This window comes from Triturus cristatus, chromosome 1_2 (genome assembly GCF_964204655.1).
Source record: "Triturus cristatus chromosome 1_2, aTriCri1.1, whole genome shotgun sequence".
Lineage (NCBI taxonomy): Eukaryota > Metazoa > Chordata > Amphibia > Caudata > Salamandridae > Triturus > Triturus cristatus.
This window is the reverse complement of record NC_140580.1, coordinates 854,962,157-854,985,006: the sequence shown is the minus strand read 5'-3', so window position 1 is coordinate 854,985,006 and position 22,850 is coordinate 854,962,157. Positions and strand designations below refer to the sequence as shown.

The following is a 22,850-nucleotide window of genomic DNA, read 5'->3' as shown; positions in this document are numbered from 1 at the left end:
TTCGCGCAATAGTAAATGTCTGCCCATTCTTTACCCGTCAGCCGTCGCCCCAACTCCCTCTCCCACCTTCCCTGTCCCGCGGTGGGCTCCGCGTTGGCCCCCTCCCTAAGCATATCATAAAGGTCTGAGATCATAGCCTTGTCTGTGTTCTTAAGGCAGAGCCATTTCTCGAACTTAGTGAGCGTTCGTGCGACATGAGGACGAACATCGCATGTAAAAGCCAATGCCTGAGCTGAAAATATCGAAAACGCTCCGAATCCGGGAGACCATAAACGCTTTTGAGCTCCGTAAAGGGGAGAATGCTCTCTAAATCAAAAAAGTGACCCGCCAAGCGGCACTCCGACGCCCTCCAGGCCGAAAAAGCCCGAACGTCCACTCCCGGAGAAAACTCTGGATTATCGAAGAGGGGAGTAATGGGAGAAGGGAATTTCATCAAACCCCGCCGTACTGAAACTCCGTCCCACACTCGCAGCAAGGTCTTCCCCGAAGGCCGGTAGGTCTATGAGCCCGACAAAGAAAGGGGACCTTCCAGAGATCCAGTCGAGCTATGGACCCCCCCCCCATATAAATTGATTAATAGCGCTCTGCAGGGTAGACAATACGCCTGGGGGCAGCCAGACCGGAATGGTTTGCAAAAGGGAAAAAGCACGGGGCAGAAGCAACATCCTAACCGCTGCCTCCCTGCCCAGCAGGAAAAGCGAGTGCCGCTTCCAGGCGTTCAGATCCCGGACAACTTTCCATTCTTTAAACTGTAATTGCTCATTGGTTGTCAGCTTGAATCTCTTTTGGTCACCCTAAAGCCAGAAAGCGAAGGTGTGTTCCACAAGAAGCATGGCCACAACAGTCCTGCTCTAAGCTTGAGTGCTGTTAAAAGACATCTGGCTTGCTGCCAACTGGAATAGTAGGCACATTTTCACCAAGTGCTACTTCTTGAACTTTAATGCAGCATCTAACTCGTCAGTGTGTCGAGCAGTTCCAAGGAACCTGTTTCATTAAAGTCAGCCTGGGTCCCGTTTAGTGCTGAAGAATAAATTACTTACCCATCACTGTACCTCTCCAGTGTTGATATCTTTCATATATTCACATACAACCCTTCCTCCTCCGTGGACAAAGGCTCACTTTCTATTACGAATATCCTTTAAGCTTGTACAATGAAATCTGCGCTTTGATGGCTTCTAGGGAGAGTAGAGAGCTCAGCCCTTAACTCTAATTGTCTGAAGTTAGGGTTGTTTCATATTAGGTGGATGCTCTCCTGATCAAACACTAATGTTTGCATATCACTTTTTTAAACACTGCTTACTTCTATTTCAAGTTACCAGGTATGCCCAGACTGATGACAGAAATAATTCAAGCTAGAAAGAAACCTATGTTGGAGGCTTAATTTTTTTTAACTACTCAGGCGGCCAAAATGTTTTTTTTCCTTTAGCAGGTGATGCTAAAATAGTTTCAGGATTAAGCCATGTGAATGTGAACTGGGCCAATAACCTCTTCCTCTCACAAGAAACATTCAAATATTTCTGAATTATTTGCTATTGAAAAGTTATAATGAATATTTGCTGTATTTGTATATTTAGCTCCGCCTATGTGGGCATGCCCCATCTCTGAGGTCATTGCTTTGTCCCATTTTTTAATTTCTTACCTACATTCTTCTTTTTTCATGCAGCGGATGAATAGTACTTTGAGACAATTGATTGCAGAGTGCTCTTAATGCTTGCATTTACTATTATCTCTTTCTACAGGACCAGGCTCTCCTGAGTAATGCAGTACAGTGCTTAAATTCCTGCAGCAAAGAAGGGAAGGACCTAGATCCAGAGGTTTTCCAGAGACTAGTTATCACAGCTCGGTCCATTGCTGTCATGCGCCCTAGTAATCTGGTCAGCTTCACAGAGTCTAGGGTTGTATCTACTGACACAGGTTAGGGCTCTTTTGTAACTAAGCACATTCCAAAATGATGAGTTTTAATTTTCTCCTTACAATTTATCCTACGTGTATTGTAATAATCATGTTCCTTGGGTGACTGTTGGGATGGAATGCCTCTTCACTCCTCAGTCATATATTTTGAAGAGATTGCCACAGAATGAATGAAGAACTGAATTCTCCCTCTCACCCCAGTACAATTACCACACATTGTGGCTATAGCAGACTTTTACTGACCTTGTGCTGCAATAGATACAGTATCTGTATCCATTTGCTGATGTCTTATGTAGTTTGTATAGTGTATTGGAACTGCACATGTTTAGGTGAATGTGTCATTGCATTGAGGTGAGTAGTGTGTTGGAGGCATTTGTGTGTGTGTGTGGTCCTACGTTTAAGTGTGCAATGATGGTGATTTTAATGTACTGATTTGTTTGTTTTTAATTTTGATTACCATTTATGGTATTCAGATATTCAATCACATTGATGGTTTAATGTTCAGGATTCCATTTTTAAAAATTATTTGTAGAACACAATATATCATAGTAGATCATCCACATACTTTCAATGGACCACAGTCATGGTATCTTTCATGTCCCACAGTCATGAAGTTTATAACAATTTCAAAATGTCATTAGTAAGTTGGGTTTTCAGAATTCGCAGGGCAATGAATACGTGTGTTTAAGTGTGTGATTGGAGAAGATGTTGGTTGGAAAAGTCACCCAAGAATTCGATCAGGGTTTAAGGCTCGAGAAAGTCCTACGTTGTTCTCTCAGGAGTTGCTAATTGACCGATAGAGGTTGTACTCATTGATTGATCTTTTCTCCCGGATGATGAGATTGTCTGTCTGAGAAATAAAATTTAAGTAGAGTTCTTTGTCAATGCAAGGTATCTTAATCGTTGAAAACATTTTTATCAGTTGACATTCAAGTTCCTGTGTTTGATTGGGATTAACATGGTTTGGTGTAAGTGATTCTTAGGTGTTTGCAGTTACACTGATGTCATGAATCAGCTTATGGGCAGGAAATTGAAGCACAAATTTGAATGGTGTGGATTATGCAGTTTGTGAATTTGTTGGTTGTTCGTTTTTGTGTGGAGTGGTCTGGTTTTTCATGTTCAAATGGTCTAAAGATGTATTTGCATATATTCTTCTCTTGTGAATTGTGATTGAGTTGTATTAAGTGTTTGAAAGCTGAAGGATACACTATTCAGTGGAAATGTTGACATCTAGTGGTTCATGATTATGTTCCATTATTTTTGGAATCCTATATTGACATGTGAGTCGAGCTAAGCTGCGAATGCTGTGGAAGTTAAGGTTAAAGAGTACTTCTAGCTTCAATTAACCATTTTACTTTTCTATTCAGAAAGTACTGAAGATGGTAAGGAAATCCAGAAAACCAGTGAAGAAGAGGGTTGTAGCTTCATAACCCAGTTGGTCGGACATTTCTGGAAATTGCATGCATCCAAACCCAAAAATGCCTTCCTTGCTCCGGCATGCTTGCCAGGTATGTAATTTACAATGGAGCACTAAGTAGGACTGATTAATTAAAGAGGTCTCGCGTGTTTTTCACCTTAATGAAAATTTGCCACAGAAGTAATTAGGTTAAATTTCAACGTGACAGCCAATGCAACATACTTTAGTACTTTGTTCTAATTCTAAAATATTCTTTTTCTCACTAGTTTAAGCCCCTTTTATAGGTGAACATTAGCAAGTTTTTCTTTTGCCACTGTCAGTGCTTTCTTATTGACTGCCTAACATTCTTTGCAAGCTTCTTTGTTTGGCATTTTGCTATGTTATTATTATAAGTGACCTATGATTTTCACTCACCATCTTGCCAAAAGTGTTCCCATTTACCAGATCCTTTCTGAAATTACCAGTATTCTGACAAAGCCTATAAATTACTTCTCTCCAAGTCTTGTGTTTGCTCTATTTATTTCAATGTCAACATCTTCATATGATTTTCGGTTGATATCAATTGCCCTATCTTATACAATACATTTAGGGCCAGACGTACGACCTTTCATTTTTGCGAGTCTCAAATGACGTCAAATTGCAACTTGCAAAAATAAATGTAAAACAGTGTCTCAGACACTGTTTGCGATTCCCAGTGGGTCGCAAATTGCATGCTTCATTAATATTCATGAGGCTGTTGCAATTTGCGACCCCATTGGGAATGGCTCGCACTCACAGGGACGATGGCCTGCTGGGGTCAGAAGACCGTGTCTGTGACTGCTTTTTTTACTAAAGCAGTATTTTTTTTAAATGCTGCCCATTTTCCTTAAAGGAAAACGGGATGCATTCAAAGAAAATCAACTTTTCAGTTTCATTTTTAAGGACAGGCAGTGGTCCCTGTGACCACTGCATCCTCTTAAAAATATTTACGCACCCATTCACAAAGGGGAAGGGGTCCCCTAGGGACCCCTTCCCATTTGCGAGTGACTTGCCACCCGTTTGATAAGGGTGCAAAACAAATTTGCATGCCATTTGCACTCACTATTAGGCAGGGACACCCTTAGCACACCCCTTCCTAATAGTGAGTTACAAACCATATTTTTCGAGTTGCTAATAGTTTAACGATTCACAAAATATGGTTTGTACATGGGGATGACTTTTTTTGCAGTCGCAAACAGGCCGAATTCCGGTTTGCGACCGCAAAAAACAGCCTTACATCTGCCCCTTAGGTAGTAATTAATCAAACAGTTGCAGAAGACTATTTTCTTTGCCAGAAAGATCCATGCTTGTCTTTTTAAACTGTGCATAGAACTGCTTTATAATTTTATGAGGATTCTAACACTGAATATCACTCCTTATGTGTTTGAACTTGGCGTACTTCACATATATGTTTAATACGTAATATATGCCCAATATTTGAACAAGAAATGTCTGACTGGCTTTATTTGCATTTATTTTTGAAACTGCTACCATGCTGTTCTTTTTCAACACCTGTTAAAAATTGGGTCTCTAGTTGACACAGGTATGCATTCTGACCAAGTAGGGACCGCAATTCTAGTCAGGGTAAGTCACAACACAATTCCAAATTATCCTATGCCCACCCTCTGGTAGCTTGGCACAGAGCAGGCAAGCTGAACCTAGAAGGCAATATATCAGCTATTTGTGCAATAACCCATATGACTACACAGTAAATGCACCACAAAAGACTCCACAACAGAAAAATAGAGGATAATTATCTGAATAAAACAAGACTGAAACAATCAAAATATGTCTAGTAGAAATCGAGATATTGAATGTTGAAGAAATAAATACAATGAAGCGCTGAAAAGCAGGTAACGCTAAAAGGGTTACTTCAGGTTGCGAGGGACCGGTGCAAATCCAAAGTTCAGGCCGACTGCGATGGAGCGCGGACCGGCTATAGGGACCCACTTGGGACCACTGAACACAGTAACTCGGATCCTGGGGCGTAGTCTACACGGCGAGGCTTCTTGCCTTCTGGCATCAGTTCGGAGAACTGTCAGCTGTCCGGCAAGGCTTTGGGAGGCTTTGCGTTACTTTACGTCGTATTTGGCTGATACTCTGCTGCAGAACCCACTTATATGCTCAGACCTTGGAGACGGCACCTTAGGCAAGGATAGGACTCGCAGTAAGCAGAGTCAAGCAGAACTACAGGAAGTCTTTTGTGTTCCTGAGACTGCAGATATAGGAGGCAAGCTAACAAGCCTTGGGAGATCACTTGTGAGGGAAGGCAGAGTCCAACTCTCCTTCCAGTACAATCAGAGCAGCAGGGCATCAAGCAGTCCTTCCAGAAAGACAGTCCAGTTTAGGAATTAGAGCAGCACTGCTGTTCTTATGACAGAGATTGTTTAGGTCCATAAGTGTCTGATTTGGGAGGGTCAGAGACCCAATACTTATACCCAAATGTGCCTTTGATGTGGGGGAAACTTCACAGAGTAGCTTTGTAGTGCACAAGCACACCTTTCAAACCAGTCCTGCATGCCAGGCTATGTATAGGGCTCCCCAGCCATTTGTGTGGGGACACGTCATTACTCCTTGATATCCCGGTGTGAACCCCCTTTCCTTCCATCTGCCCAGGTTGGCCATCTAAATGCAGATTTATGCAGAGAGGTGTTCATCCACCTCTGGCCTTCCTGGGTTTATGGCTATCTGGGAGGAATGCACAAATGGGATCGGTCACCCTGTCTAGATGGGTATTTGAGAAAGGCTCAAGAACACATAGAGCACAAAAATGCCCACAGTTTGAAAGTGCCATTTCTGTACTAGTAGTGTTAAATTCACCTTACCAGCAAAGCTCATGTATCACAACTACTCAACCCATACCAAGCATGATGAAGCTACTCCCCTGGGATCAGGAATTCCTAATGCTAGTCTGAGGGGAGTAGGGCTCACCGTAGTGAAAAACTAAATAATCTGCTTTTCACTACCAGGACATGTAAAGCATACAAGCACATGTCACTTTGCTTACATAACATCCTGCCCTCAGGGTGGCCAAGGGCCATCGTTAGGGGAGACTTCTATGTAATAAAAGAAGGGTGTTCAGGGCTTGCCAAGTAGTATTACCTGCCAAGTCACAGTGACAGCGAACTGCATGTGCAGGCCCTGTCATGGCAGGTCTGAGATGTGGTTATAGGGCTACTTAGCTGGGCGACACTATCAGTGCTGTGGCCCCACAAGTAGTATTTATTTTACATTTCCTGTGCACCTTTAGTGCACGTTACTAGGGTCTTATGAGTAAATTAAATATGCCAATTGGGTCGCTCTGGCGACAGATGGGACCCAGGGCTGGGGGTAGCCCCCCCCCCCCTCCTAAGGTGCACTCTGGGTGAATATCTTCATAGATCTGATACTGGCATCAGTAAGGATTTATTAGGATGAGTTGTTTGATACCAAACACCATTATTTTCAGTGAAGCTATTATATAACTGGGTAACTCATAATGACCAGTGCCAGGTAGATACCTTTAAAATGGCTTCCTGTTCACTTGCAAAGACTAGTAATGGAACAAGACTTTACAGGGACATATCTGCTAGTGCAGATCTCCCCTTATATGTAATATAATGCATCCTCCCTTAAGGCTCTAAAGGCTACGGTATAAGTGACTTACATATAGTGTACTTGGACATTCCACACAGAGAGTGTACAATGTCGTGTTTTGCAAATTGTTTGCACCATTTCACGTATCCTTCAATGGCAGTCTACATGCAGTTTGTGTGTGGGTCCCTTTGGATGGCATAATAAATGCTGCAGCCCTTCGGGGCGCTCTTTAGCACTCATCCCGAGGGTACCATTTACTAGGATCTTACAAGGGTGCTAAAGTCCTAGCCATTTGGTTTACAATTAACATTTATCACTTTTGGGGAAAGAACACTTGCACTGCAGCCTGGTTAGCAGGCTGCTTCAGTGTACTGTCTGAGTAGAAAACCAACACCTAGCAGTTCAAATGGGGCAAAAAGTGAGAGGACATCTGTAATGAGCCCCATGTTCATACACTTCTGTGTTCCAGCCTCCACTCCCTTGGTAGCCTTTGCTATTATGTTTTCTAAGCCTTGACCCACTTGTTATTTTCCCTTTGCACTCCTCCACTCTTGTGTTCCTTAATTGCACTTGAATATTTTGTTTTTATTTCTAGATTAGTCTTTTTTTTTATTTTTATTTTTACATTTTTTTATTTACTTTGCTAATGGTCTCATACAGAATATAACCACATTCATAAGGCATAGGGGATACCACCCCAGCATGGGATATGCACCAATCATCATAATGGGACAATGGTATGCTCACACTTGGCCCCCCTCCCCTCCGTGATGCCCGATATCTCCGCCACGGCCCCCACACCTCTTTCCATTTTTTCACACAACCCCTGGACTTGTAAATGACTTCCTCTGCCACCAATCCAGATCCCTGCACCCTTGATCCCACCGCTGGGGCGCCTGCGCCCCCCAACAACTGGCAATATTGCGCTTCGCCATGCCAGCTGCCAATGCCAGCCAGATCTCGTGGTACCTGGACCAGTCCGTGGGTGATCATGAGGAGAAGCCATTTGGGCTCCACTGGAACCGGGTAGCCCACCACCTTCGCCATTGTGCGTGCTACTTGCGTCCAAAAGGGTACTATGTTCGGGCATTCCCAGAGGATGTGATAGAATGTCCCCTCCCCCGGACATCCCCGCGCACATAATGGAGACCGGCTCCTGCCCCATACAAAAAGATGGGTTCGCGGGTAGTACACCTGGTGAAGAATTTTTAGCTGTACGAGGCGGAACCTAATCCGAATGGCAACTTCGTGGGGGCTTTGCAAGGCGTCCTGCCAATCGTCGTCTTCAAGGTGACCGATATCCCTCTCCCATCTCTCCTGCAGGGACACCAATGGGTCAGGCATATTGTTTGAGTATGCGGTAAATAGTGGAAGTTGGCCTACCGAGGATGGGGTCTAGAAGAAGCCTGTCCTCCATGGGAGTATATTTTGGAATGGAAGTGTCGGGCGCACATGGGAACGCAGGGTGTGCAGAAGGCGAAGGTAATGAAAATGCTGGGAGTCATGCAATTGGTATTCCTGTTGAAGGTATTCAAAGGATCTAGGGGCGTCTCTTTTCCACACATTACCCAGGTATTCTATTCCAATTAATTTCCAGCCCCTGAAGCCCACGAGCCCCTTAACTTCAACCAAGTGATCCCCCACCCATAGAGGGGTCCTACCTATCAATGTTCCAGCCCACCCCAGAAATGTATTAGTTTCCCGCCAGCATTGAAGGACCACCTCCGTGTGCGAGGGCAAATCCCCTCGCAGCCGCCGTGAGTAGAGCAGTGGCTCGCAAGCACCTCCCGGCATGGCATACCTGTCCACCCGATAGGCAGGTTCCGAACCCGGCGCATAGACCCAGTCATTGATTACTTGCAGTTGGGAAGCCCAGTAATACAACTGGACACCCGGGAGGGCCAGCCCCCGGTGTACACCCCTCTCGTGAGTTTTCGCAGCGCTGTCCTCGGGCTTCCACCCTCCCACAGCAGCGTTTGTACAGACTACGATATGCGCCTAAACACCCCGCTCGGGACCAGGTCCGATGTATTCTGCAAGACTTACAGCAGCCGCGGCAGAGCCAACATCTTGAACAGCGCAGCACGCCCAAATCTGAAAGAAACACGTTAGTTAGATTCCTCACCTTAGAATATCCCCAGGCGTCAGACTGGATCCGGAAGATTTTTCGTCAGCAATACCCCTTGCGCGTCGCTAGGCGTCGTCTGCGGCTCCGCGTCCGTCGTCGGCGTCGTGCGCCGGGATGACGTCGTCGGAGTACTTAGACGCCGCCCTCGCGCGCTGACGTCAGTTCTTCTTTTTTCCGCGCCAGTAAGCGCAGATCCGGGAGAGCTACCCCTTTTAGTCTTTTTTGACTAAATCTTTTTGATCATTTTTGATCCTTGTCTGTCGACATCTGGTGCCGGTAGGATGCCTGGGTTCAAGGCTTGCGAAGATTGTCATCGACTGATGTCGGTGACCGATCACCACCGCCGGTGCCTCTACTGCTTAGGCCTCGACCACGACGCGGAGTCGTGCAACGACTGTCAGGCCCTGACTTCGAAGGCTAGGCGGGAGCGGTCCCGCAAGCTTCTCGAGCTTCGCCACTCGGCTCCGCGTCGTGCGCGATCCCGGTCCAGGAGGAGGTCCAAGGATCGCTCGCGGAGCCCTAGCCGACGCCACCATCGATCGTCGGGCTCCAAGTCGTCGGGTAAGTCCAAACACTCTAAGAAGTCCAAGCGGCGACATCGCTCTTCGGACTCCCCTCGCCGGTCGCGCGACTCGGCCGAGGGTCCAAGTGGTTCCACCCCCGCGGCTCCGGCGGAGCCGCAGGTGCCGCGTCCGCCCCCATACCTTCCGGTCCCTGGGGCTGACGCGGCGCCGGCGGAGATCAGTGCCTTCCTCTCGGCCATGAGGAGCCTGGCCCCGCCGTCGACGCCCGCTGGCGCGCCTTCGGGCCCCGCGGACTCGACTGGGCGACCTCGCGTGCCGGCGGCTCCGGCCCCGGCGCCGTCGACGACTCCGGTCTCGACGCCGCAGGTCCCCGCGGGGCCCATGCCTGGGCCCCAGTCGACGCCGGTTGACCTTGTCACTCCTCCACCGGCGCCGACGCCTGAACCACCGACGCCGTCACCGGCGCCACCGACGCCGACGCCTGTGACGCCGACGCCCCAGTTTAGCCCTCATCCGGACCCGACGCCGGCACGGCGTCCGCCGACGCCGCATCCGACGCCGCTAGAGTCCAACCATCTCTACAGTCCGGTTCCGATTATTCCTCCTGTTTATCAGGAATCTGAAGAAGGGGGCGACTGGGAGGGGTTCGAGGACCCTCTGGCTGTTCAGTCACAGCTTTCTCAGGACTGGGCAGATGAACTGGGGGAGGCCAGCGGGCTGGACACCTCGCCAGACGCTGGATTCACTTCTCCTCCGACCGTGGCTTCGGAGGAGGGTGCAGCATTTTCTGTGGTGCTGCGCAAGGCGGCTGAGGCCCTTGGGCTCGAGTTGCCTGCCGTGGCTGTGAGGACCAACATCCTCACTGAGGTGCTTCAAACCTCAGCAAGCTCCACTGAGCCTCTGCTGCCGTTCAACGAGGCCCTCACTGACGTTCTGCAGGGCACCTGGTCCAAGCCCTCCACAGTTCCTCCTGTGGATAGGAACGTTGCCAGGCGCCACCGCCCGCTCCGGGCGACCCCAGTTTCCTGTCCCAACACCCCACCCCCGAGAGTCTGGTTATCCAGGCCTCTACTTCCCAATCCTCCTTCCCGACCGCTCCGCCGGACCGGGATTCCAAGAGACTCGAGCAGTTTGGCAAGAAACTGTTCTCGTCCCTTAGTTTGGGCCTGCGGTCCTTAAATACCGCCTGTCTCTTGGACCGTTATTCCCATTCCCTGTGGGATACGGTGGAGGACGTGCTGCCCCTGTGTCCGGAGGAGGTCCGGACGCGTCTTACCCAGGCTTTGGCCGATGGGAGGGATGCAGCACGGCACGCCATAAGATGTAGGCTTGACACCACGGACTCGCTAGGTCGGGCGATTTCCACCACGGTGGCGCTCCGCCGCCACGCCTGGATGCGGTCCACGTCATTTTCCGGGGATGTCCAGAACACCCTCATGGACATGCCCTTTGATGGCACTCGCCTGTTTGGTGAGAAGGCGGACAGTGCGCTGAACCGCTTTAAGGACTCCCGGGCTACGGCCAAGTCCTTGGGCCTCTCGGCTCCGCGGGCGCACACCTCCGCTTTTCGCCCCTTTCGTGGCCAAGGAAGGGGCGCCTCCTCACGTCCGCAAAGCCACCAGCCGCAGAACCAACCTGCGCGCGGTCGCGGACGTGGCTTCCGCCGTGGCGGAAATGGAGGCCGACGTGGTCAGCCCACATCCACCCCGGCAGCATCCGCCTCAAAGCCTTCCTAGTCCGAGCTTTCAGGCCCATACCACGCCAGTGGGCGGCAGAGTTCGCCATCACCTGCTCCACTGGCGGTCCATAACATCGGACAGGTGGGTGCTGCAAATCGTCCGAAGGGGCTACTCCCTCCCCTTCGAGACGACCCCTCCAGCCATGCCACCGCAGCACCACCATATCTCGGGGGATCATTTGGATCTTCTCCACGAGGAAGTTTCGGCTCTCTTGGCCAAGGGGGCCGTCGAGCGCGTTCCGAGTCCAGAAGTAGGTCGTGGTTGTTATTCCCACTACTTTCTGGTTCCCAAGAAGGGCAAGGGGGGCCTGCGCCCTATCTTGGACCTCCGGAACGTCAATGCCTTCCTCCGAAAGGAAAGGTTCAAGATGCTAACGTTGGCTCAGGTTTTAGCTGCCCTAGACCCTGGAGACTGGATGGTAGCGTTGGACTTGCAGGACGCATATTTCCATATCCCCGTCCTGCCGGCCCACCGGCGTTACCTGCGGTTCACGGTGGGCCAAGAGCACTTTCAGTTTACCGTGCTCCCCTTCGGCCTCACCAGTGCCCCTCGGGTGTTCACGAAAGTGATGGCGGTGGTCGCAGCTCATCTGCGCAGATCAGGGGTCCCAGTCTTCCCCTATCTCGACGACTGGTTGTTGAAGGCGGGCTCGCCCCAGGCAGTCGTCTCCCACCTCCAGACTACGGCGGATCTCCTGCATTTGCTGGGGTTTTCCATCAACGTGCCGAAGTCACACTTGAGTCCCTCTCAGAAGCTCCTCTTCATCGGAGCGGTTCTCGATTCGGCGCAGTTCCGGGTCCATCCACCGGAACAGCGGGTCCGGGATATACAGGCCCTGATTCCCATCTTTCGGCCTCTATCCCGGGTTTCGGTCAGGCTAGTGTTGCGGCTTCTGGGGCTGATGGCCTCCTGCATCCTACTAGTGCATCACGCCAGGCGGCGCATGCGGGCTCTGCAGTGGGACCTGAAGTTTCAGTGGGCCCAGCATCACGGCAACCTGTCCGACCATGTCTTGATCTCGGAGGGTACTGCACAGCAGTTGCAGTGGTGGCTCACGGACCGCGAGTGGGTCAAGGGCAAGAGCCTCTCCCTTCCCCAACCGGAGCATGTCGTAGTGACGGATGCGTCCCTCCTGGGATGGGGTGGCCATATGGGAGAGGCGGAGATCAGAGGCCTCTGGTCTCCGGCGGAGTCTCGTCTCCACATCAACCTGTTGGAGTTGAGAGCGATCCGGCTTGCACTGAAAGCCTTCCTTCCCTCTGTCAGGGGAAGTGTCGTGCAGGTGTTCACGGACAACACCACCGCCATGTGGTACTGCAACAAACAGGGCGGGGTGGGGTCGTGGACCCTTTGTCAGGAGGCTCTGCGCCTCTGGACATGGCTGGAACACCAGGGCGTCACCCTGGTGGTTCAACATCTGGCGGGCTCTCTGAACGCCAGAGCAGACGAACTCAGCCGCCGGTGCATGATGGATCACGAATGGCGTCTGAACTCCGAAGTGGTGCAAGGCCTCTTTCAGCAGTGGGGAGAGCCTTGGTTAGATCTATTCGCCACCGAAGAGAACGCGTAATGTCAGCAGTTCTGCGCGTTGGAATTTCCAAGGCGGCACTCGCTCGGCGACGCTTTTCGTCACGAGTGGAGTTGCGGTCTGTTGTACGCCTTTCCGCCTATACCACTTCTGCCCAGAGTGCTGAAGAAGATCAGGCGCGACCGGGCCCAAGTCATCTTGGTGGCTCCGGATTGGGCACGAAGATACTGGTATCCCGAGCTACTCAGTCTGTTGACCGATCCCCCGATACGTCTGCCCCTTCGGGAGGATCTTCTGTCGCAGCAGCAGGGGACGGTCCTCCACCCGAACCTGTCCAGCCTCCACCTCCATGCGTGGAGATTGAGCGGCGGCAGTTGATGCCATTTGACTTGCCTCCTGAAGTCTGTGATATCATTCTGGCAGCCAGGCGTCCCTCCACAAAGTCGGTATACGCCTGCCGGTGGAACAAATTTGTGGCATGGTGCACAGCAAAGGCTGTGGATCCCCTTTCCGCCCCTCTTTCTGAGGTTCTCCTCTTCCTTCTTTCTCTGGCCCGGCAGGGCTCTGCCCTGGGCACCCTGAAAGGTTATCTTGCTGCCATCTCCGCCTTCTTGCGGCTTCCTGATCAGCCTTCTCTTTTCAAGTCCCCTGTGGTTACACGCTTTCTCAAAGGCATTACACACACGTTCCCTCCTGTCCCTTTTGTAATGCCTCAGTGGGACTTGAATCTGGTTTTGACATTCCTGATGTGCGCTCCCTTCGAGCCTCTTCACAATTGCCCTCTTCGTCTTCTAACTCTAAAGACTGCTTTTCTGGTAGCCATCACCTCGGCTAGACGGGTGAGTGAGCTCCAGGCTTTATCTTCAAAGCCTCCTTTTCTATCTGTTCATCCGGACAAGGTTGTCCTTCGGCCTCGTCCCTCCTTTCTTCCTAAAGTGGTGACTCCATTTCACCTTGGGCAGTCTGTCACCTTGCCCACCTTCTTTCCGCCTCCGCATCCTTCCAAAGAGGAAGAGAGGCTCCACCGTCTGGATCCAAAACGTGCGCTCTCCTTTTATCTGGACCGCACAAAACAGTTCCGGGTGGACGACCAGCTTTTTGTTGGGTACGTGGGCGCTAAGAAGGGGAAAGCTGTGCACAAACGAACCATCTCTCGGTGGGTCGTTTTGTGTATAAAAATCTGCTATTCCTTGGCTAAAAAGGACCCTCCTGTTGGGCTGCGCGCCCATTCTACTCGGGCCACGGCGGCTACTACTGCCTTGGGACGGGGAGTCCCTTTGCAGGACATCTGTCAGGCGGCGACGTGGGCTTCGCTACACACGTTTGCCAGGCATTATTGCCTTGACAGCCAAGTCCGGAGGGATGGCTTCTTTGGCCGTTCTGTCCTCCAGGACTTTCTGGTGTGATCTTGGTTCGCAGACCCACCACCGGGGATGGTATTGCTTGGGTATCTATTCTAAGGTGAGGAATCTAACTAACGTGTTTCTTTCAGATGAACAAGTTACTAACCTTCGGTAACGATGTATCTGTAAGAAACATTAGTTAGTTAGATTCCTCACCGACCCTCCCATCCTCCCCGTTCTGCGAACTGACATCTAGGGTTAAGGTTGTCCTTTCAGGCCCCTAGATTTTATTTTTGGCACCAGTGTCGGTCTTTGCATGGCTCTGCGTTCCTGGCGCGGAAGGCTATGTACAAGAACTGACGTCAGCGCGCGAGGGCGGCGTCTAAGTACTCCGACGACGTCATCCCGGCGCACGACGCCGACGACGGACGCGGAGCCGCAGACGACGCCTAGCGACGCGCAAGGGGTATTGCTGACGAAAAATCTTCCGGATCCAGTCTGACGCCTGGGGATATTCTAAGGTGAGGAATCTAACTAACTAATGTTTCTTACAGATACATCGTTACCGAAGGTTAGTAACTTGTTCATTAGGGAGAGGGGCAAGGACCTCCAATGGGACACATCAGTTGCCAGCCTCGCCAACTGGGGTTCAAGATTTTTGGTAAAGAACTCCGCACTATCCCTGGTGACATACTCCCCCAAATATTTGAAGCCGTCTGTCACTATCGATGCCGAGCATCCCCTCAGGATCCTTGGTGGCGGGCCCGACAGGGGATAATTCGTGAAGCCAGAGTAGCTCCCGAACAACTCGAAGAGGTGAAGCGCCTGCGCAATTGAATGATATGGTCGGGCCATTTAGAGGACAATATCATCTGCGTATAAAGATATACGCTCTTCCCATGCGTCGTTGAGCGCCAGGCCCCAGAAGGACCTGTCCCGCCTGATCCAGTGCGCCAGTGGCTCGAGAGCCAGGGCAAAAAGAAGTGGGGACAGGGGACACCCCTGTCTGATCCCCTGCGCAGGGGGAATGGTCGGGACATCGCTCCGTTTACCCTGACTCGTGCTAACGGCTGTTCATACAACAGTCGCACCCAACTACAGAACACCGGGCCGAAACCTAGCCTCTGGAGAACTTTGAATAAATACAGCCACTCGATACTATCGAAGGCCATAGATGTGTCTAATTCCATAGGGCCTTTTGAGCATCACCCACCGCCTCAGTCATATATAATACCCCATATAACCTTCTCAAATTATGGCGAGTGCTCCTATGGGGCTTGAAGCCTGACTGGTCCACGTGGATCAGGTCCAGCAGGACCGATGGCAACCTCGTCGCCAGGGCTTTGGCCAAGACCTTGGCCTCCACATTTAGCAGCGAGATGGGTGGGTATGAGGAGCACAGCTCAGCCGGTTTCCCGGCCTTATGGATGACTACTATCGGAGCCTTCCGCTGGTCTGGCGGGAGTTTCCCCGCGTCCCGGGCCTCAAGGAACATTTGCGGCAATGGGTCGATAATCACGTTAGCCTGACTCTTGTATAATTCAACAGGGAGCCCGTTGGGACCCTGCGCTTTGCATGCCTGGAGAGAGTTGAGGGCTTCGCCGACCTCCGCCCCGGTTAAATCTGATTCCAAACGGCCTGTTTGCTCCTGAGATAATGTGGGAACGGCGAAATCGCGCAGGAACTCCTTGCAATCCAGCTCAGTCCTGGTGCAAACCGGGGAGTAAACCCCCTCGTAGTAGGACGCAAAAGCCTCCGCAATGGCCACACCCGTAGTCACCAAGCACCCCGACCCATCCCTCACTTCTGCCACCCAGGATCGCGCCCGATCTCTGCAATCGAGCCAAGCTAGCAATTTCATTCTCTTGTCTCCCGCATCGTAAATCTGACGTTGCGTGGCAAGGGAGTAGGCTCGGGCCTCACCTCTGCCACCGACCGAAGCTCCTTCTGCTTGAGAGCTAGAGTGTGGGCTAGGTCCGGCAAGGGAACCCCACAGGACCTTCGCTCCATGTCTTCAATTTCCTGCTACATTTGCCGAATCTGCATCGCTTCCACCTTCTTCAGGGCTCCAATCAGCGCTTGGGCCTGGCCCCTCAGGACCGTTTTATACGCTTCCCACAAAGTGAACTGGGAGTCAACCGAGCCCCGGTTCTCAGCAAAATATTGTTGGGAACATTCCCGTAGCTTATTCGTTATGGAGTCATCCTTGAGTCGCCATGGGTCTAGTCGAGGGAAGGCCGCCCTGGTAGTTGCTGCCCCTCTCGGGACCACACCCACCGGGGAATGATCCGAAATTCCCCTGGCCATAATGCAGGGTTCCGCAAAGTCCCCCAGCCGGTCCTCCCGTGTAAAAATGTGATCTAATCTGGAAAAGGATCCATGTCTGGCTGAATAGAATGTGTATTGCCTCTGGGAGGAGTAGTGCGCGCGCCTATGTCACTAAGGCCCATAGTTGTAACGAAGCCCCTAAGGCCCATTTCCCCTCTATTGCCCTGCCTCACCCCAGAGCAATCGTATTCGGCATCCATGACTGCATTTGTGTCCCCGCCTAGCACGAGTGTTCCCTGCGGGAGGCCCGGCAATTGCGAACCCAGCTTCTTAAGTGTCGATGCATGCAAGCCAGGTGGGACGCAACACGAGCTAAGAACTATTAACCTCCCCTCCCATCGAGCTGCCACCGATGCCATATACCCCGAGTCCTCCGTCCAGGTGCCCGTGATGACCACAGGCAGGGTGTTTCGGACAAGGATCCCCACTCCCCTGGATCCCGACGTGAACCCCAAGTGAGCTACCATCTTGTATCCAAAGCGGTCTAAGGCCCTGCACTTGTTCCCCCGAAGGTGCGTCTCCTGGAGAAGCACTACATCTGGGGAGTGGTGCTTCACATGCTGTAGCACAAGCCTCCTTTTAATCTTATTGCCCAAACCGTTGACGTTCCACGTTCAGATCCTTTTCTGCGCCTGATCACCCATGTCCATACAAGGTCCCATGGTACATCGGATCTATCCTCCTCCCATGCCTTCCCTCCTGATGCCCCACCCAAACCTTTGAATATAAGCCACCATGAGCTAAACATAAACTACCCCACAACCCCCACCCCAAACCAAACCCCCCTCACTGCTAAGTGGGCCCCCAACCACCCACCCATGAAACTCGCAGAGTGCCTGTCGCCCCATCTACCCGGAATCAACCAAACTTGGAAACGTGAACCTGCAGTCCGCAGAAAAAGTCATACTGAATTGCCGGATGGCACACCCCAGTTTCGAACAGTGCAAAGGACCCCACCCGGCCCCTTCCTCCCGCCCATCCCTGGTCATAAGAACCTCCCGCCAGCATAAGTAAAAACTATTAGACCTCAACCTTGCATCTTTAACTGAATGACAAACCAACCGCTGCATAACAACCTGCCCGACAATCCAGAAAGTGTCCAGATCTAGGCAGTATAGCACCCCCCTACCCTTCACTAAATCCGCAGCCCTGAGCCACTATAGTCACTTTCTAGGAGTCTGCTCGCTCTCCCTGAGTTCCCGTGGCGGCGTGCGTTTAGCCTGCACCTCCTGACCACCGCGACCGGCAGCCGATCGACGCGGGCCACTCTGACGGCCCACTGTTCGCCAACCCTCCATCCAATCGTTTGCCTCCGCCGGAGGGTCAAAGAAGTATGCCTTCTTGCCGTCCATAACTTTGAGTCTTGCCGGAAATAGCATCATATATTTCACACCGTGGTCACGCAGGGCTCTCTTGACCCCCTCAAAGGATCTTCGCAGCCGCTGGACGTGCAATGTGAAGTCCGGGAAAATGGGAACTGGCTTTTCATTCTTCTGATATATCTTCGAAAAAGAAGTAGTGATCAGCAGAAAGAAGTTATTTATGACGAAAGATATTTTTTGCAGGTGGATTGGACTATAGGAAGGTAGAATATATCTGGTTGTGTCTAATAATCTGAGCTGAAACTTTTATTTTTTAAATCGTACTTTTGTTAATTGATACTAATATCTTTTGCAACAAGTAACTAAATGCTTTTTAGTGTTTTGGTTTTGCATTACATATGATACTTTTATTTTTCATGTCTGCAAACAGCCCATCTCTTTAATGTGAAAAATCAACACTCCAAGGATTTACGATTTTTACGGGAATGGTGATGGTGTAACCATGCATTATAAGGAATAAAGTAGCCACCAATCGTACATGATAAGGGTATGCAGGGTTTCTTGACCATATAGCGGAACAAGGCTGATGGCTAGAAATGTTTCAGCCAAGACTCCCTAACTGTAGAGAACTTGTTTTGGTGACCTTCCATCTAAACCCTTTCTTTTTATTTCCCTAAAATCATTACATAAAACAGCAAACTGTCTGATAATCCTCCTTGACTCCACCTCAAAGGAAAAGTATAGCCGTAACTAAAAAACAAAGTGATCTCTGCACGAGATCTTCAGGAACCCCAGACATGTTTCACCCTCACTGGCCCTCATTGGTTAGGTTGTTTTTAGACTCTCTAGATGCAACAAGCATAGAACTCACCCTGGGCGTAGTTCGCGTAGTCGCGCTACGCGTAGCTACACGAAGTGCACTTTGCACTACGAACGCTACACGTGGCTGCTGAACTGTGTAGTGTGGTAGGGAAATGCTTTTCGGTGGAGCTCCGGGTGGGATCTGTTGGTTCTTCTTCTCGCATCTGTCCACCTTTCCCTGGCTGAAGCACTCGAACCAACTTTTAAAGTTGTGACAAGGTGCTCTCTACTTCCAGTAAAATAAATGGAATATCATTACTTTTCAGAAAAAGAACAAGTATGTCTCCCCAATCAGGGCCACTTGAATGATGTGATTCTGCGAGCACTGTGTTTTGGTAATTATGGATTTGCCTCGTTTGCCACATAGCCCATCATTTGCCCAATAATCTGCAGATTTTGGCCCCAAAAAACATGTCTAGCTCAAATGGATCAAAAGATACTAAACACAAATTGTGTTACACATGTTGCTGCACAATGGAAGGCTTTATACAAAAGTTGACTAGTTATCTTTCAGTTGATTATTACTGAATTTGGATGTTAAACTGATACTGCTGAGGTGAAGCCTTTGCCCATACAATGCTAAAATGTGAATAAGGATACTAACTAAAAAGGTGCTGCGTTGTGTTGCAATATTTGCATTTTCTTGGCGCATAATTTAGTCAACCTGCAGCATAACTTGATCTTCTACTGCCGCATAATTCTAGTGGCACTGCCTAGAATCAACGGTTCTCCCCACAATCAACACTTTCCGTGTATCCTCTGTAGCATATCTGCCAGCTTTCCGTGGTAGAACGCTATTACCCTTTACTAACCAGCCCCTAAGGCTTCGGAACACTTCAGATGGTTAATTAATACAATGTATACGTAGATATACGTGTTTTCAGGTTTCCCTCCTCCGAGGGGGTTAAAAAAATAAGTATACCTGCGAAATGAATAATAGAACTTATTCTTTATAGTAATATGAAGTCGATAGATAATTTCAAGAGCTCAATTAAAAAAAATATGGTTAATGTAATGAAAAGGGGGTGCTTACTTTGGCATATGGACAAAGATACATGCACATAGAGGCGAGCGGACCCAGCACATGGAGAGGAAGGCAGGGGAATGGCGAGGCAAGGATACAGGCACAGGGACATTTTTGTCAATTATCAAGGTTAGGAATAGACCCCCGATCCCGCCACCGGCCCCAAGGTCAGGCAACGTCCAATCCACCCGCAGCACCGTCCAGGCTGCGCCCCAGGCTCCACTTGCACCTTCCGTTGACAGAATGGCCCGTCCAGCCCAGTCACCTTCGGGGCCCCCCAGCACCCCAATGAGCACTGCAAGCCGGGCTCCTCTTTCAACTCAGTCTGCCAGTGACAGTACTGTTCGGCACCTGGACCATCAGCGCAAATGCAGGCTGAACTAGGATGGGCCGTAGGGGGACCCAGGGACGCCCAGTCAGCAGGCCTCAGCGCACTCTAGGGTATTCCAGGGGCGCCCATCTCAACACCACCGCTCCGTCTGGGCGTACCCCCAAGTGAGGCTAGGCGCAAGGCAATTGAACTCCAATATACCCCCCAGGCTATGGGCATACGCCTTCGGCTTCGCAGCCCCCGGGACTGATGGCGAGGAGGCCGCGGCGGGGCCCGTTAGTCCGGACCCCTCTCTAGCTGGTGCCAGTCTCTGTCCCCGCCGTGCTGCAGTCCCCACCGGCCTCACTCCTTGACAGGCCACAGATTCAAGAGGCCAGCCCTGGCGCCTCAGCCTTGTTGCCTCTGTCACCGCTGTTGCGGCACACTCCTGGCCACAGAAGCGCCGGCAAGCCCCCGTCACTCGGCCCGCCGCCGCCACCGCCAGGACTGCCGAGGTCTCACCTCGACGGGGCTCTCTTCAGGACGCGCCTAAGCTCTTGACGGTGCTTCACTTCAACCGGCGTATTGCTTCGCAGCCGCCCGCAAACCGTTTACCAGGCCCGCTGCAGGTCACGGTCTCCGCTGCCAGCTCCGTAGCGGTGGGCGCCATTTTCGGTCCGTTGCCGCCACGGCGGCCCGCCCGCGCGTCCGTCACCGCTCGCACTACGTTGTCAGTCGCAGCCCTCGATGAGCGCCCACGCTCCCTCGCCACCGGAGTCAAAAGCCGCAGTCTCACTCCACGGCGGCCCAGCGGGTACGTCGTCACCACCAACCTCCTGACAGAAGTGCTTCAGCCGGTGGCTACCTCTGCGGAGCCACTGCTGCCTTTTAACTCTGACGTTCTTTTGGGCACCTGGTCCAGGCCCAGGCCCAACACAGGGGCTCCTGTGGATAGGAGCGTGGCCCGACACCATCGCCCGGCCACGAGCAACCCCCTTTTCCTCTCCCAACACCCCACCCCTGAGAGCTTGGTTGTCCAAGCCTCCACGTCCCAAAGTGCCTTCCCTACCGCACCCCCGGATAGGGAATCCAAGAGACTGGAACAGTTTGAGAAAAAGATTTTTTTCTTCCGCCAGTTCAGGGCTGCGGTCTGTGAACACAGCATGCCTTCCGGGCCGTTGTTCCCACTGTGTGGGATACAGTGGCGAAAGTGCTGCCTCAGTGTCCGGAGGAGTCTCGTACAGTGCTATTGCTGAAGGGAGAGATGCAGCCAAGTTCACAATTCGATGTGGCCTTGACACTGCCCACTCGCTGGGCAGAGCGATTTCCACTACCGTGGCGCTCCATCGTCACGTCTGGCTGAGGGCTACTAGCTTCTCGGGGGATGTCCAGAACACTCTCATGGACATGCCCTTTGATGGCATTCGCCTTTTTGGCAACAAGGCGGATAGTGCGCTGGAGTGTTTTAAGGACTCATGCTACGGCCAAGTCCTTGGTCGTTTGGGCCACTCGCCCTCCTCCGCCTTCTGTCTTTTGCTCCTTTCGTGGCCACGGAAGGGGTGCCCCACCACGTTCGCTTCAGAGCCACAGGTCTGCGCAGCAACAGTCCCAGCTCCGACGTGGGACCCTCTGATGTGGGTCAGGTGGCCAGCGGGCGGGCCTGTCCACCACCCCGGCCACCACTGCCTCCTAACCTTCCTAGTCCGATTTTTCAGGCCCATCAAACACCAGTGGGTGGCAGGATTCGCCATCACCTCCCCCACTGGCGCACCATCACTACGGACAGGTGCGTTTTACAAATAGTCTGAAGGGGCTACTCCTTCCCCTTCGAGACTACCCCTCCAGCCATGCCACCCCAGTACCACCGCATGTTGGGGGATCACTTGGCACTTATTCTACAGGAAGTTGTGGCCCTCTTGGCTAAGGGGGCCATCGAGCGCGTTCCTGGCCAGAAGTAGGTTGTGGTGGTTATTCCCACTACTTTTAGGTGCCCAAGAAGGGGACAGGCCTGCGTCCTATCTTAGACCTCCGGAACGTCAATCGCTTCCTCCGGAAAGAGAAGTTCTAGATGCTAACTCTGGATCAGGTCTTGTCTGTCCTCGACCCTGGAGACTGGATGGTAGCGTTGGATCTGCAGGACGCATATTTCCATATTCCTGTGCTGCCGGCCCACCGGCGTTACCTGCGGTGTACGGTAGGCCACGAGCACTTTTAGTTTACCGTGCTCCCCTTTGGCCTTACCAGCGCCCCTCGGGTGTTCACTAAAGTGATTTTGTTGGTCTCAGCTCATCTGTGCAGATCAGGGGTTCCAGTTTTCCCCTATCTCGACGACTGGCTGTTGAAGGCGGGATCGCCCCAGACAGTCGTCTCCCACCTCCAGACTACAGCCGATCTCCTTCATTTGCTGGGGTTCTCCATCAATGTGCCGAAGTCGCACCTGATTCCCTCTCGGAAGCTCCTCTTCATCGGAGCAGTTCTGGATACGACGCTCTTTCAGGTCTATCCTCCCGAACTACAAGTCCAGGATATTCAGGCTCCGATTCTGATCTTCCGGCCTCTATCCTGGGTTTCGGTCAGGCTGACAATGAGGCTGCTGGGCCTCATGGCCTCCTGCATCCTGCTGCCAGTTGCAGTGGTGGCTCACAAACCGGCATTGGGTCATTGGCCGATCCCTCTCCCTTCCCCAACCAGAGCACACAGTGGTGACGGATGCGTCCCTCCTGGGATGGGGCGGCCACATGAGAGAGGTGGAGATCAGAGGCCTCTGTTCTCCGGCGGAGTCCCGACTCCATATCAACCTTCTGGAGCTTCGGGCGATCCA

At 51.5% G+C, this 22,850-nt stretch overlaps 1 protein-coding gene across 14 annotated transcripts in view; it reads left to right on the top strand.

Annotated features, from left to right (window-relative positions):
• Positions 1-22,850, top strand: part of UBR4 (ubiquitin protein ligase E3 component n-recognin 4) — a 1,980,383-nt gene that overhangs the window by 1,228,711 nt on the left and 728,822 nt on the right. For all 14 annotated transcript variants that reach the window (XM_085609056.1, XM_085609055.1, XM_085609054.1 and 11 more), the window contains 2 exons: positions 1,740-1,914; positions 3,279-3,419. In XM_085609056.1, coding sequence (XP_085465182.1) covers positions 1,740-1,914; positions 3,279-3,419 — 316 coding nt within the window. The remainder of the gene's footprint in view (positions 1-1,739; positions 1,915-3,278; positions 3,420-22,850) is intronic.